The sequence below is a fragment of the Camelina sativa genome, chromosome 19, assembly GCF_030686135.1.
Source record: "Camelina sativa cultivar CO46 ecotype springtype chromosome 19, ASM3068613v1".
NCBI classification, from domain to species: Eukaryota; Viridiplantae; Streptophyta; class Magnoliopsida; order Brassicales; family Brassicaceae; genus Camelina; species Camelina sativa.
In genome coordinates, this window is record NC_141898.1 from 11043978 (window position 1) to 11059289 (window position 15312).

General features: G+C 40.3%; 2 protein-coding genes and 1 non-coding gene across 4 annotated transcripts; all 3 read left to right on the forward strand.

Annotated features, from left to right (window-relative positions):
- Nucleotides 1-189: 189 nt before the first annotated feature.
- Nucleotides 190-1478, forward strand: LOC104766069 (protein DETOXIFICATION 40-like). The gene is made up of 2 exons (XM_087503335.1): nt 190-728; nt 817-1478. The coding sequence occupies exons 1-2, from the start codon at nt 231-233 to the stop codon at nt 1444-1446; spliced, it is 1128 nt and encodes a 375-aa protein (XP_087359461.1). The 5' UTR covers nt 190-230; the 3' UTR covers nt 1447-1478.
- On the forward strand, nt 1397-3747 carry LOC147920408 (protein DETOXIFICATION 40-like). Of its 2 annotated transcripts, none has more exons than XM_087503336.1 (6): nt 1397-1478; nt 2444-2500; nt 2715-2953; nt 3041-3159; nt 3258-3344; nt 3433-3747. In XM_087503336.1, exons 2-6 carry the CDS (start codon nt 2445-2447, stop codon nt 3496-3498), a joined length of 567 nt encoding a protein of 188 aa, XP_087359462.1. In that variant the 5' UTR covers nt 1397-1478; nt 2444; the 3' UTR covers nt 3499-3747. The 2 variants fall into 2 exon arrangements, with proteins under 2 accessions (XP_087359462.1, XP_087359463.1); XM_087503337.1 differs by lacking the exon at nt 1397-1478 and adding an exon at nt 2184-2292.
- Nucleotides 3748-12913: 9166 nt separating this feature from the next.
- On the forward strand, nt 12914-13020 carry LOC147920409 (small nucleolar RNA R71). Its single transcript, XR_015591887.1, has one exon. It is a non-coding gene; the product is annotated as a small nucleolar RNA R71 (small nucleolar RNA).
- Nucleotides 13021-15312: the final 2292 nt, after the last annotated feature.

The window sequence follows — 15312 nt, forward strand, 5'->3', positions numbered from 1 at the left end:
TACCAATCGGATCCACAACTTTATTAAATATATATGCTTCCAGTAAAAATATACTTCAATATCGACCATCCGCCACTAACGTGTAAGTATGTTTTAATCATTAAGTGAATCACAGAGATTTTACAATCTTTGTTCTTTGATCAAATAAAAAGAAAGAAATATTATAACCTTCCTTTCTTGGGGTTTTAATGAAAAAAAATGACGTGGACTATTTATTTATCTCGGTAAGAATGATACAATTATTAAACCATAAAAAACAAAAAATTGTAACAGTCATTAGAGGGTTACCTAGAAAATATCTATTTACTCTACACAACACAAACCACACACAAACTCAAGCTATAGAACACCAAAAAACAAAAACACAACAAAAAAAAAAGAAGAAGAGAGAACCTTTTCTCTCAGCCATGGGCTCGTCTCGAAACGACGGCGCATACCAACCGCTTCTCCAGCCTCAATCATCTCCATCGACTACGGAATCAAGCAACGGCGAGCTCGAAACCGTGCTCTCCGACGTTGAAACTCCTCTGTTTCAACGCCTACGCAAGGCCACTATGATTGAGTCAAAACTTCTCTTCAACCTAGCTGCACCAGCCGTCATCGTCTACATGATCAACTACCTCATGTCTATGTCCACTCAAATCTTCTCTGGCCATCTCGGTAACCTCGAACTCGCCGCCGCTTCTCTCGGTAACACCGGAATCCAAGTCTTCGCTTACGGTCTCTTGGTAACAACAACAAGATTTACTGATTTTTATTACAACCTATGTCTCCATGTCGCGTTTATCCTATGCTTTTTTTTTTGGAATTTGATAGCTAGGGATGGGGAGTGCAGTGGAGACGTTGTGTGGTCAAGCATACGGTGGTAGAAAATACGAGATGCTTGGAGTTTATCTCCAAAGATCAACCGTATTACTAACTCTCACCGGCCTCCTCCTCACCTTACTCTACGTCTTCTCCGAACCTATCCTCCTCTTCCTTGGACAATCTCCAGCAATCGCTTCCGCTGCATCACTCTTCGTATACGGCCTTATCCCTCAAATCTTTGCTTACGCTGCAAACTTCCCGATTCAAAAGTTCCTCCAATCACAAAGCATCGTTGCTCCGAGCGCTTACATCTCAACGGCTACACTCTTCGTTCACCTTCTCTTAAGTTGGCTTGCTGTTTACAAGCTTGGTATGGGACTTCTTGGTGCGTCGCTAGTGCTTAGTTTGTCGTGGTGGATCATTGTGGTGGCTCAGTTTGTTTATATTGTGACGAGTGAGAGGTGTCGTGAGACGTGGAGAGGGTTTAGTGTACAAGCTTTCTCGGGGTTATCGAGTTTCTTTAAACTCTCCGCCGCTTCCGCCGTGATGCTTTGCCTTGAGACTTGGTATTTTCAGATTCTCGTTCTTCTTGCCGGACTTCTCGAGAATCCTGAACTTGCTCTTGAAGAAACTCGATAATTCTATTTTCACATATATTCACTCTCTATTTGGTAAGTCCTATTTTTAGTCAAACTAAAATGATTATTTCCTTATTAATTTTGCTAAGTAAATTAATTTTACCTCTTGAGTCTTGACCCAAAAAAGTAGTAATTATTTTTGCCTGTATTAGTTATCTCCTCTGTTTTTTTTGCCACAAAATATTTCTCTTAAACCAAATAGCAGAAATAAAAAAAATTCATTATGTATACGTTTGTTTTTATGCTTGTGCATAGGTGGTACCCGTAGTTAGTCGTCTTTACAACAAAACAAAAAACACTTTCGATATCTTGAAACTCCACGTGAATATATGTGGTTATAGACTTGTATGATGAATTATTCTAGTCTTTTCTAGTAAATATTCGACAAAACTTTTTAGTATTCTTATTATCCGATATGAAAAGAATAGAACAAAACTTTTGTTAAGAGTAGAAAAGCCAAGTTTGGGTGTAGATATGTAAGTTTGGGTAGTGGCGAACAAATTTGACACTTCGACTGCTAGAGACAAAATCTGAGGTCACATCACATTTCTTCTCGTTTTGGTCTCTTTAGCATCATTTTTTGTCTTCTTAAATATTAGAATTTAACTTTAGTAATTTCTATACGACCATTTCTATGAAATTATTTATATGGAATCGAATAAAACATCATTTATTCGTCCAATAATTGAACGATAACTCTGCATCTTATTCATTATTTTGTTGAACATATTATATACAATAATATTGTAAATCTAGATTGGATTTTGGAGAGTCGTATTAGATTTTTTTTTGCTCCAAAAGTTATGTTTTTGTTCTGCTACCAAACAGAAGCAGCCACCCAATCTAGGTACTTGCACCAAATCAATATCGAATTCTCTTCTTTATAATATCCTAGTATTTTCAGTTTTTCATGTCCAGTCAAAAGTTGCAAGTTTATAATAATTTTGTACAAGCAATAATTGTTTAATTATATATCTTTTTTTTTCTTTGTCTTTCAGCATGACGATTTCAGGTTGGGTGTTCATGATATCTGTTGGATTCAATGCAGCGATAAGGTTCCTTTTCTCCCAGCCTCACCTTTCGCTTTCTCGCTAAGTTATAATTACATAAAAGTTAGAATGTCTCTGTCCACTTTATTTACCCCAAAATAATTATATGGCTTCTTACATTTACACACTTAAACAATGCCAAATCATACTTGAACCATGGCTCTTTTTGTCCTTTAAATCTGACGAAAATGTGCCACAATTTGGTGTGATGTTATTTTAGTGTAAGAGTGAGCAATGAACTTGGAGCTGGGAACCCTAAATCAGCAGCGTTTTCTGTAATCATCGTCAACATTTATTCGTTAATCACATGTGTGATCTTAGCCATTGTTATATTGGCGTGCCGCGACGTTTTGAGCTATGCATTCACTGAGGGTAAAGAAGTCTCGGACGCTGTTTCTGATCTCTGTCCCCTTCTTGCCGTAACGCTTGTTCTCAACGGAATCCAACCTGTCCTCTCCGGTAAATCCTCATGCACCGCATTTTCGTAAACCGAAAGAGGTAATAAGTTTTATATTTACTAAACGATTGTGAAAATATTCATCATAGGTGTGGCGGTTGGATGCGGTTGGCAAACATTTGTTGCAAAAGTTAACGTGGGATGTTACTATGTTATCGGAATTCCTCTTGGAGCTCTCTTTGGGTTTTACTACAACTTCGGTGCCAAGGCAAGATAGTTTTCTTATACCTTTCATGTGCAATGATTCTTGTATTTTATATCATGCCTAATCATAGTAAAGGCTAACCATTTTTTGATGTTATATAGGGTATATGGACGGGGATGATCGGTGGTACGGTTATACAAACGTTTATTTTAGCATGGGTGACGTTTAGAACAGACTGGACAAAAGAAGTACGTTTGCTCTACTATATATAGTAAACTATAAGTTTCATTGATTTTGATTGTCTTGTAGAATAATTGGATTTTTCTGTTGTTTTAGGTGGAAGAAGCTTCGAAAAGAATGGACAAATGGAGCGACAAGAAACAAGAATTGGTTCGCGAATGATGAGCTGATTAGATTCATCGGTTTAAAGGAAACACCACCGGGTAGCAAATGCTAAAATTAACCGGTCAGCTGGTAATAAAGGATGTGGTCTACCTATATATAATCTTTCTAGAACTCGATATAAAGCTTTGTATGGGCTTATTTTTAAAACTACAGGTTGTGACTGTCTTGGACTGAATTGATGGTTTATTTTTTTTTCATATATTACTGATTTTTTTTAAAAAATAATATAATTGTATTATTTTGTTAGATTGCAAGACTTTCATGGTTTCTCTTTTTTTTTTAAGTCTGATGCATGTTTTGTTGTTGAGAACTTCAAAGTTTGAATGTAAAATAAATTGAGAATTGGATTTCACATAAAATGGTGATGCTGCGCATCTCTCGACTTGGGCTTTGCAACGAAGACATCTTGGCCTTTTAGCCTTAGTTGGGTTTTTGCATCGGTGTTGTTTCGTTTGGTTTTTGTGTCAAGGAAAAGATAAACATAAATCTTATTCCTCTGCATCGTTTGCGTCTTTTTAACTATTTGGGGTAATCTTCTTGGGTCTTAAGTAGGAGTCCTTTTCGAGTCTTGTTCCTCATCACGATTTGAGTCAATAAAAGAAAAAAAAATCAAAAACAAAGGTAGCTTTAGCTACCACCAAAGAGCTTTTGTCTTCAGGTCCTAAGAGGAGGATTCTCACCCCTTGTTTGTCCCCCCTCGACCTCTATTTCTTCTAAACTCCCATGCTTCCTTGTCTCGCTTACACTTTCGTATCAAATGGGCAGGATCAGATCTTGTCCTGATAGTTTGCTTTGCGGCACAAAATAGATTAATAGAATTTGGAGTCTAACCGAACTTGAAAAGCTTTTCCAACCACAAATTGATGTGTCATGCTTGCCTCAGCATAATTAACCAGCTCAAAATCTAATTGCGAGGTTTTTTTGTAAATTATCAGAGCTACGAACGTTCCTTGAATTTTGTGGTTATTATCTCAATCTCTATTTCCGTGTAATTCAAACTTAATTATCATACCTTAAACTCTAGTCTTATTTATTTTGTTACGCATATATTTTGATATTAATGTACATATATAGACATGTCAACGTAGTATATACAGTATGTGTTACGTATGTCGTGCAAGCTCGCAGGTCATAACACTTCTCTAATTCTGTACAACTGAGTGCGGACAAACAAATTACATGAAAATTTCGAGAATTTGTAGATTTTAATGTAATTAAAAACTTGTCAAGATCCACTATCCAGGTTTTGAGACTTTTTTGACGGAGCATTTTTTTTCTTTCTCTTTTGTATCTTGAAATCTTGAAAAGTTTTGAACCTTCTAATTTCATTTTATGTTTGATATTTCATTAGGCATCTTCCTATTATTAATTTGGAACTATATTTAGCAAAGTAACCTTTTATTTGTAAGATTTACGTAATTAAACTTATTTTCATTTGAATAAATATCAAAACTTATGAAAATACAAAAAAAAACTGATGCTCTCTCTTCATGGTAATACTAACGCCGATTCATCCCATTTTTTTATTCTCTGGCCGGTGTCTGGCATCTCTTCCGGCTCCGTGCCTCTTTAGTTGTTTCGTTTTTCGTTTATTTACATAGTGATAACAAGTTTTTCATCCAGGGTATCAATTCCCTATGCAGTTGTAGTATAAAGGGTTATCAATCCAAATGGTTGTTATGCTAGCAGATAGGATGCAATCAGAAGCAAGCAAGTCAAGCCAGACAAGAAAAGGTTTTGATCTAACAATCCTAAAAGAAATAAAAGAAAGCAAATAAATGAGAACCACACGATCTAAGCACTCGACGCAAGCATTCGAGTACAGGATCAGGTGGGGTGATCGAGTAAGTAAGAACAGTATGAACAGCTCGAGGGGTTACACGAAGCAGGTGATCGTGTACCTGTTCAGTAAGTGATCGAGTTATGAATAAAAATGTAAACAATCTAAATACGAAAGCTCCTAAAGATGGGGTAATCGACTCCTAAGTGTTCCCGACCAATATGGATGTCCTACATGCCTCAAGCAAATATTCCCTAGGCAATGAATCTTTAAAACCTTGTTAAAACACTCTCGTGATAGAAACAATCAACCTTGATCACTCCCCTACCCAACTCTCGTTGGAGAAACATGACCAAGCAGGCAATATGAACCAATTCATTATTGTCAATAAACCCCTTACTCATCTAATCTCTTAGGCTAAGTGAGTAAATCTCTAGCATTGGTTGATTCAAGCATTTCATCTACACTTCTCTGTGGTAAAACACCCTAGATCTAATCTCACCCTCTCGGTTTGTTGATAGCATTAAGAACACCAATCTAGAAGGGAATTTATAAAACATAAACAATCAAGTTAAGACATCCTAACCGATGAAGAACACAAAATCGTCTATCCCATCCCTAGAAACCTTACTTCACTACTCAGATCTCATTGCAGAAAACATAGAATCATAGATAAACGAAAATTGCACTATATTAAAAATAGAAGTAGAGTAGAAGAGTATAGAATCGAAAATACAAAAAGAAATAAAATTTCATCATAATGAAGTAGAGAAAGTGTTTGAGTTGCTCAGTTTCTCTCCCAGAAGCTCTCGCTCTCTGTTCTGAGGGTCTGCGACGTGCTAGGGCGAGAGGAAGAAGAGGGAGGTTTATATATGGAAACCCATTAACCCTAGCTTCCCAGTCCTGCCGGAGGGTCTGCTCGAGGGGGTGCACGAGGATGTGCTCGGGTTGCTCTTCGGGTAGGTCCTCGGATTGTTCTTTTTGTTCTTAGATCCTCTTCGACCGGGTTGGTGTCCGGACTGTTCTTCCTGCTCTATAGCTCCTTCGGGTACATGCTCGGATTTTACCTTGTTTCTCCCCGTTTTCGGCCTCTAAGCACCTGTTTTCATCAAAATTATGCAAATGCAAGAATGCAACACCCTAAATGGCTAAATGTGGATTCCTACAGTAAATGACCTAAAAATACAAAGGTTAGGATAGAAACAATGCAAAATATGGACAAAAAGTGATGCTTAAAACATGTAAATTAGAGAGTTATTAGACCCTCAAACTTAAATCTTGCTAGTCCTCTAGCAAGGAAGTAGGAGGATGAGGGTTAAAAATGGGACTCATAACCTTTTGAGCTAAGCGAATGATTCAAGCTATGGTCGTTAAAGATAGTTTAACGTGCTAAGATCAATCATCATACTTACAAATATTTTTCTATGATTATTACCATGCATCGATCTAGTTCAACCTCCAACTATTAGTAAAGACTTGCAATTCCAAAGAACATCTCTTTCCCATTCATTAAAGTGTTTGGCGAATTATTGCAAATGGAAGGTGAATCAAGCTCAATCGGTTTCAAGGGTAAGACTTTTGGTAGGGTGGTTTCAAACAATATTTTTGGGTGGTTTCCTCTCAAAAGAAAGAATGCTAGACAATTGTGAAAACTATCTAAGATTGAGAACAATTAGGGCATACAAAGCTTAATTCTTGATAATCTACCCTTTTCTCATTCACTTTCTCTTTTATCAAACCCCCTAGAATAAAAACTACACACATCCTTGATTTTTAACTCTTTTTTTATAATCCCTAAGGTCTAAACTTTAAACATCTAGCTCTTCTTTTTTTTTTTTCTTTGCTAAGCTCCTAATAATATTCCTATATTATATATATATATTTTTTTTCTTTTTCTTTTCTAGGCAACTATAGCAAGATCTTTTTTTCTCTCTTTTTTTTTTTTTTACTTAGAGACTTAGAGCTAATTGAATTGAACCTTAGGGACTTTCTTCTTTTTATTCCTCAACCAAACTCCAAATAATAATGCTAACCACCTATCTTTCAAAACTGATCCTAATAGCTAGTTCAAATGATTCTAACTTAGCTAAATCAAGAGCCAGTTCTTTGTCGTTCTCAATACTCTCAAGGTTTCACAACCTATAACACAATGAAAAGGTCTCACTCAACAATTCATAACAGTGTTTGAAAGAAAGGTTTGGGTTCAAGGGTAGGAAAAACAAATCGGGTTAAACAAAAAGATTGGTAAAAATGGAGTGTTAACCCGAGTTTAGAGTTACCATGAGCAAGTATTCATATTCCATAAGCAAGACAATTTAAGTTCAAATTAAGTCCAATAATATAGAGATGATGCAATGTTCAAGAAAGTTTCACACAAGTGGAGGAAGCTTTCAAAAGACACAAGTTTCTAAACAAAGATTTTTCATTTTTTTTCAAAGATTGATCTAGCAACAATGAACTGTGATTAAGGGCTGTAGCTTCAATCCTAAGGTTTGGCTTTAAACAAGGTAGTTTTAATCATTGTCCCCTAAAATGAATGCAAAAATCCTATATGAAGCAATCTAGACTCAATCCTTATATGAAAATGCAACTACATGAACACTCTTTTTTTTTTTTTTTTTAATTTTTCAAATTTTTAGGATTTTTTATGCAAATAGATGCAGACTCAAATGAAGAAAACTAGCATGCAAAAATTTGAAATAAGAAAATAAAATACAATGTTACATACATCCTAGGACCCTCCCCCAAACTTAAATTACACAGTCCCTGTGTAAATAATAGTCTGAAAAAAAATCCAAGAATCAGACAAAATGAAATAAAACTAAATGCAATGTTATATACAAAGGTTGGATGAATGTGGTACATCATGGGTTGGTGAAGAAGGAGGTTGTAGCAGCCTCCATGCTCGCCAACGTGTAGCCAGGGTCGCCACCGGCTTCAGCTGGTGCCGAGATTCGCTCATCAGAGAGCTCGGTTATGCGCACGGACGACCTGCTTGGACCAGCATCCGAGGGATTGATCGGGTAAGGCGTCGCGTAGGTCATCGGGTATGGCATCAGTATGACGGGTATGGTGGGAGAGGTCCGGAATGATCACCCATGTAACCGCTTGCAGGGTGCATTGAGTAGAACATCTGATACAGCATCTGGTAAGGCATAAGGAAGGTACCTGTGTGGTCACCCGATTGGGTGTTCGGCTGGGGCATCGGATAGGGCATCATGTACCCCATCGGGTTAGGCATCAGATAGGCATCTGAGTGGCTTCTCCGCGATCTGTCGGGTCTGGTGACATCCTCCTCTGCTAGGGGCTCGTAGGAGGATGTCCTGTGAGGCTCTGGAGGTGCTAATCCTCGGATTCCTCCTAATGGTCCGCTTCTTCCCATCCATGTGGGTGCATATACCGAAGTGGGAGCTGAGGCGCAGCTTGCCTTGTCTTGCAGCTCCTTGATCTGTCCTCCTATTACCTTCACTGAGGCAGTGAGGTTTTTTGCCTTCTTGGCTAGGAACTTGTTCATCCTTTTGAGTCAGCCGATCCTCTTGTGAGCTTCCCTCATCCCAACAGGTTGCTTTTGAGAGCACACATACTCCTCAAAATCATACTCATCCGAGTTGTCTCCCTGTTCTTGCCCAGTCGTCTCTCTCTCTCCTGCCTCGGACTCCTCTTCCGGGTTGTATAGCTCCTCCAAAGGCGGTGTGAAGTCTATGTTATCCCCTAGCCGGATTTTGGTGCACACGACGTTGGGCAGGATCATTTGGGTGGCTCCGGCAGTTGGATGGACAAACTTGAAGAGCAGCATGTTGTTTGGCTTTTCATAAGCCAGGAACCTCGCCAATGTGAGGTAGTCGATGTCTAGCCATCTCTGCTCATGAACCACTCCCTTTAGGGGCACATTGCAAGCTACCAAAATTGGTGTGACCAATCCTCCTATGGAGATCTCTCCAGCTCCATCTCTCCTCTCAGTTTTCATTGCCCAAGACTTCAGGTAGAGGAACTGATCGAGCAGCACAAAGACCATGCTATTATCCGCAACATCTCCTACTAGTGGTGTACCATCCCTAGCATTGTCTAAGACTACACAAAAGACAATATCTAGCAGCTGGAGCTCATGATCATTCATATTCCCAGTCTCCTTTCTAGCAAAAATAGTGCAGGTGAGGGACTTGTGAAAATACCTCAAAACAAGGCTCCTTATTTGAGCAGACTTGGAGCTTGTAGATTTGTAAGGGAGCTTGTCGCCTATTTTCAGCCATAGGGAATTCATCTCTTCCTTGCTCACCTCCATGTTCTCTCCACTCCCCTTGAAACCATATAGCTTCTCCATCTCCTTGTAGGTGAGTCGGTATTCCTTGTTGCGTACGGAGAAGGTGATAAACCCGATCCCCCCATTGGGTAGTAGGGTCGGGTGGTCCTAGTGTTACCGCAGCGTGGATAGAAAGTGTACCATCTCCTCCTTATAAGCCTCGAGGTTGGCTCGCATCATCTTGCCCAGGTGGCACATGTCGAACAGGAACTCGACGTCTCTAGCGATGCCCAACTGCTTCATCGTTTCTCGGTGAGGGTAACGGGTACCAACAAAACTCATCTTACGGAAGACTTTGAAGAGCTTGGCCGGAGTCTCCACCTCTTTCTACTTCAGCCTCCGTGAAGCCTGGCGTGTGCGGTCTCTCTGCTCCTCCTCTTGGTCACGGCTCTCCTCCTCTGTGTCTTGATCCTCTTCCTCAGCTGCTCTCTCGGCCACCTTCTCAACCCTTTCAGAGGCTGGTCTCTTCCCTCTTGCAACTGTAATTCTGCTCCTTAACCACGAGGTTTGGATCTCCTCTGGTTCTCCTCCACCGGCATCAAAATCGACCTCCATAGGATCAGTAACGGTTCTCTCGGACGTAGACAAGTCCCTACGTCGAGAAGATCGGTGGATTGCAACAGCTACTGGGTCGGGAGAGAGAACACGGGCATCTACCTGATCGGTTGCTCGAGCACCTTCTCGGGTGGTGGATCGGGTTGAGCATTGGATTGGGGATGCGAAACGTCCACTCAACGGTTGGGAACGCGAAACGTCTCCTCCTCCCTGGGAATCACGAGCTTCGGCGGCTTCACCTCCTGTTCTAGCAGCGGCGGAGGTTGATTTGCTCCCCTTCTTTTGGTAGGTCTTCATCTTTGGTGCCATTATCGAATCCTTGAAAGTAAAAACCTAGACTAATCCGAGATCAATAGGGTTAGTCCACAAAGATTGAAAAACTCGACTTCTAGGTAGAGAGAAAAAGTTTGGAAGACAAAGACTTTTAGGGTTTTGAGAAAACTGATGAGATTGTGAGGTTGAGTCTCCTTAAATAGAGAGGGTTGTCTTCTTGGGCTTCTCCGAGAGTGGGCTAGGGTTTGTGGAATTCGGAGTCCACTCGCCACTCGAAGGGGAACACAAACCATGCGCGTTGGGTACGGATTCAGGTAGAGCCTCAGGTTCCCCAAAATTTCTCTTTCTTCTTTTATATTATTATTATTATTATTATTATTATTTCTTTTTTTTAGATAAATGTATATATGCAAAAATAGAAAATAAGATAAAATAAATAAGTAAGAATTAAAACAAAATAAAGGATACATTTGGGACTTCCTCTCAAGTGAGCTTGTTTTAAGTCACTAAGCTTGACTCTTCATGCTCTTTAAGCATGGGTTTTAGGAGGGAGAGGTTCTGGAATCCTCTCCACTGGGACAGACTGGCTCAACCAATCCTCCCGGTCTTGTCCTGGTTTCACAACAAATGTAGTGTTGAATTTTTTAAGATGATTGACTCTTCTTTGCTTTGTCTTGGTGGAAATAACTTGACCATCAATAGTTGACCTTTTAATTCCTTTCTTGACGCTGAATTCCATCTTGAAATGCTCTCCATGCTCAATTCTGATCTTCCCATGTTTCACATCAATCACTGCTCCTATTGTTGCCAAGAATGGTATTCCTAGGATCAGTGGATCAGTAGGTTCCTTATCCATATCAAGGATCATGAAATCAGTAGAAACTTCCACTCTTCCAATCCTGAGAGGTAAGTCTTCCAGAATGCCAATGGGGTGTCTGATTGTTCTATCAGCTAGAACCAAATACAGACTACTCGGTTTAAAACTCCTGAAACCCATCTTGTTGGCAACTGACAGTGGCATGATGCTGACTGAAGCTCCCAAATCACACAAGCAGTTCTTGAAAATTCTAAGGCCTATTGAACATGGCAGAGTAAAAGAACCATGATCCTCCAATTTCTCCTCGATTCGCAGTTCAGGATATAAGCACACTCCACTCCTGAGAATTTCATACCCAATCACCTTGACAACTTCCTTAACCTCAATCTCCAGCTGAGCTGCCTCCTTGGAGATTTCCTCTTGAAGTTTGTGTGGTGGTAAGAGCTTAGGAGGTGGAGCTTTTCGCTTGGCCATACGCTCTGCAAGCGCCTCCAATTGGATGTTAAGTGCAGCATTGAATCTTTCCTCTAGCTCCCATTCTGCTGCTACAAGCAATTGAGGTTGAGTTCTCATTTGAAAATCTACTCGATGTATCATCCGATCTCCATCATCGGGTGAGTCATCAGGTTCTGCCTCGGGTGGTTCTTCGATTTGTGATTCTCGAACCAGTGCTCGATCATCGACTCGATCAGTCTCCTCGGGTAAAGGCTCGGGTTCGTACTCGGATATGTAGTACTTATACTCATTCATCCCATAATGATCCATAGCCTCTCCATCTTGAACATCACTGTCCTCAGTGAGGTAGTCCACATAATCATCATCAAGGAAAATGGCTTGGACAATGGCGTAATCTTTTGGGTTCTGAACAGCTTTACCTGGAAGCTAGTTGATCTTTGGAGGTGGTTGGTTGTTGTGGTGGCCCTCTAGGTACCTCAGCTTAGTGTTGAGGGAATCATACCTGGCAGTCAAGTCATTGTATCCGGAATCGATCTTGTTGCTCATCTCCGCAAAACGTTTTGCATTGTCCATAGCAGCGGATGCTTGGTTTTGTATCATCTGCTGAATTAGGCCGCGGAGGTCCGATTCTTGGGATTGGTTCTGTGGGCCTTGTTGTTGTCAGAATCCAGGTGGTGCAATGGGTTGGTGGTAGTTACCAGAATACTGCTGCTTAGGAGCATAGCCTTGATTATATTGGACAAAAGGCTTTTGCTGGCTTTGGTTCCCTTGAACTCCGGATGGGTAGAATTGGTCTTGAGGATTAGCAACGTTGGGGTTACGGTAGGACAGGTTCGGGTTTGGTTTGTAGTTGTTGTACCCCTTGTTGTAACCGCCTTGGTTGTTGATGTAGTTTACATCCTCTAGCTAAGCATTCTCCCCATCTTGTTGCAGAAACTGCTCTTCCTCTGAGATAGCATGCACATGCTGCTGCTGGCTGAGGATCTTATCCATCTTGTCATTTAGGGCTTTCATGTCCCTCTTGTACTTGGCATCGTCCTCTCCAGTAGATCGCACAATGCGATCGTACTCCTCATTGTAATGCCCATCAGATTGAGCTAAGTTCTCAATGAGATCCCAACCTTCGTCAACACCCTTCTTGAGGAAGTTACCATTGCTTGCGGTGTCCAGCAACATCCGTATTCTAGGGACTACACCCCGGTATAGTGTACTTAGCAATGAAGCATTTCTGAATCCATGATGAGGACATCTGGTAGTGTATCCCTTGAAACATTCCCAAGCTTCACTGAACGTTTCATTGTTCCTATGAACAAAGCTGGAAATGTCATTTCGCAGGCTTGCTGTTCGGGAGTTGGAGAAGAATTTGGCTAGAAACGCCTTCTTGCATGCTTCCCAGGTGGTGATGGACTCCTTGGGGAGTGATTTCTCCCAGATGTGTGCTTTGTCTCCCAAAGAGAATGGGAAAAGCCGGAGTTTGAATCAATCTTCACTAACTCCATTGATCTTGGTTAGGCTATAAAGCCTATCAAACTCATCCAGATGGTCCAATGGGTCCTCCATTGGCAATCCATGAAACTTGTTGCTCTGTATCATCTGGATAAGACTACTCTTGATCTGAAAGTTGTTGTTCTGGACAGTAGGTGGCACAATACCATTACTTTGAGTGTGAGTAGATGGAGCATCCCCTGCTCCTATGTTGGTCCTTTCTTGAGGAGCTGGTGGACCGTTCTTATTATTTATCTCCTCCTCAATTGTTGGTGGTTGCGGTTGTTAAACTTGTTGTTGTCGGAGTAACCGTGGTCTGTCGATGTTGTCGATGAAAGGACTCAAGTTCTGGTTACCCTTGGATCGTGTTTGCATGCACAATCAGCTGACCGAGTGAGTACTAGAGAAATAACTCGATCTAGGTGATCGAGTGACGGGTCGGGTGGATACTCGGGTTGTACCTAAAATGCAAAATAAACAAACACGAAAGTAAACAAGTCAGTACCTAACCAAAATGTATAAAAGAACTTGATCTAGCAAGTGCTGAAATCCTAAACGTAGTAAATTAAATTCAACCAAATGGCAACAACGCCAAATTTATAACAGATTTTTCACCCAGGGTATCAATTCCCTATGCAGTTGTAGTAGAAAGGGGTATCAATCCAAATGGTTGTTATGCTAGCAAATAAGATGCAATCAAAAGCAAGCAAGTCAAGCCAGGCAAGAAAAGGTTTTGATCTAACAATCCTAAAAGAAATAAAAGAAAGCAAATAAATGAGAACCTCACGATCTAAGCACTCAATGCAAGCATTCGAGTACAGGATCAGGTGGGGTGATCGAGTTAGTAAGAACAGTATGAACAGATCGAGGGGTTACACGAAGCAGGTGATCGTGTATCTATTCGGGTAAGTGATCGAGTTATGAATAAAAATGTAAATAATCTAAATACGAAAGCTCCTAAAGATGGGGTAATCGACTCCTAAGTGTTCCTGACCAATATAGATGTACTACATGCCTCAAGCAAATATTCCCTAGACAATGAATCTTTAAAACCTTGTTAAAACACCCTCGTGATAGAAACCATCAACCTTGATCACTCCCCTACCCAACTCTCGTTGGAGAAACATGACCAAGCAGGCAATATGAACCGACTTATTATTGTCAATAAACCCCTTACTCATCTAATCTCTTAAGCTAAGTGAGTAAATCTCTAGCATTGGTTGATTCAAGCATTTCATCTACACCTCTCTGTGGTAAAACACCCTAGATCTAATCTCACCCTCTCGGTTTGTTGATAGCATTAAGAACACCAATCTAGAAGGGAATTTATAAAACATAAACAATCAAGCTAAGATATCCTAACCGATCAAGAACACAAAATCATCTATCCCATCCCTAGAAACCTTACTTCACTACTTAGATCTCATTGCAGAAAACATAGAAACATAGATAAACGAAAATTGCATTATATTAAAAATAGAAGTAGAGTAGAAGAGTATAGAATCGAAAATACAAAAAGAAATGAAATTTAATCCTAAAGAAGTAGAGAAAGTGTTTAAGTCGCTCAGTTTTTCTCCCAGAAGCTCTTGCTCTCTGTTCTGAGGGTCTGCGGCGTGCTAGGGTGAGAGGAAGAAGAGGGGGGTTTATATATGGAAACCCATTAACCCTAGCTTCCCAGTCCTGCCCGAGGGTCTGCTTGATGGGGTGCACGAGGATGTGCTCGGGTTGCTCTTTGGGTAGGTCCTCGAATTGTTCTTTTTGTTCTTAGATCCTCTTCGATTGGGTTGGTGTTCGGACTGTTCTTCCTGCTCCATAGCTCCTTCGGGTACATGCTCGGATTTGACCTTGTTTCTCTCTGTTTTCGGCTCTTAAGCACATGTTTTCATCCAAATTATGCAAATGCAAGAATGCAACACCCTAAATGGCCTAAATGTGGATTCCTACAGTTAATGACCTAAAAATGCTAAGGTTAGGATAGAAACAATGCAAAATATGGACAAAAAGTGATGCTTAAAACATTTAAATTAGAGAGTTATCACATAGTTTTCTATTTTTCTGCAAAACCAAATCCTGGACCGCTTCATCTTCAACCGATCATCTTTAACGGTGGCTTTTGTTGATCTATGGCGATGAATTTGGGATAAT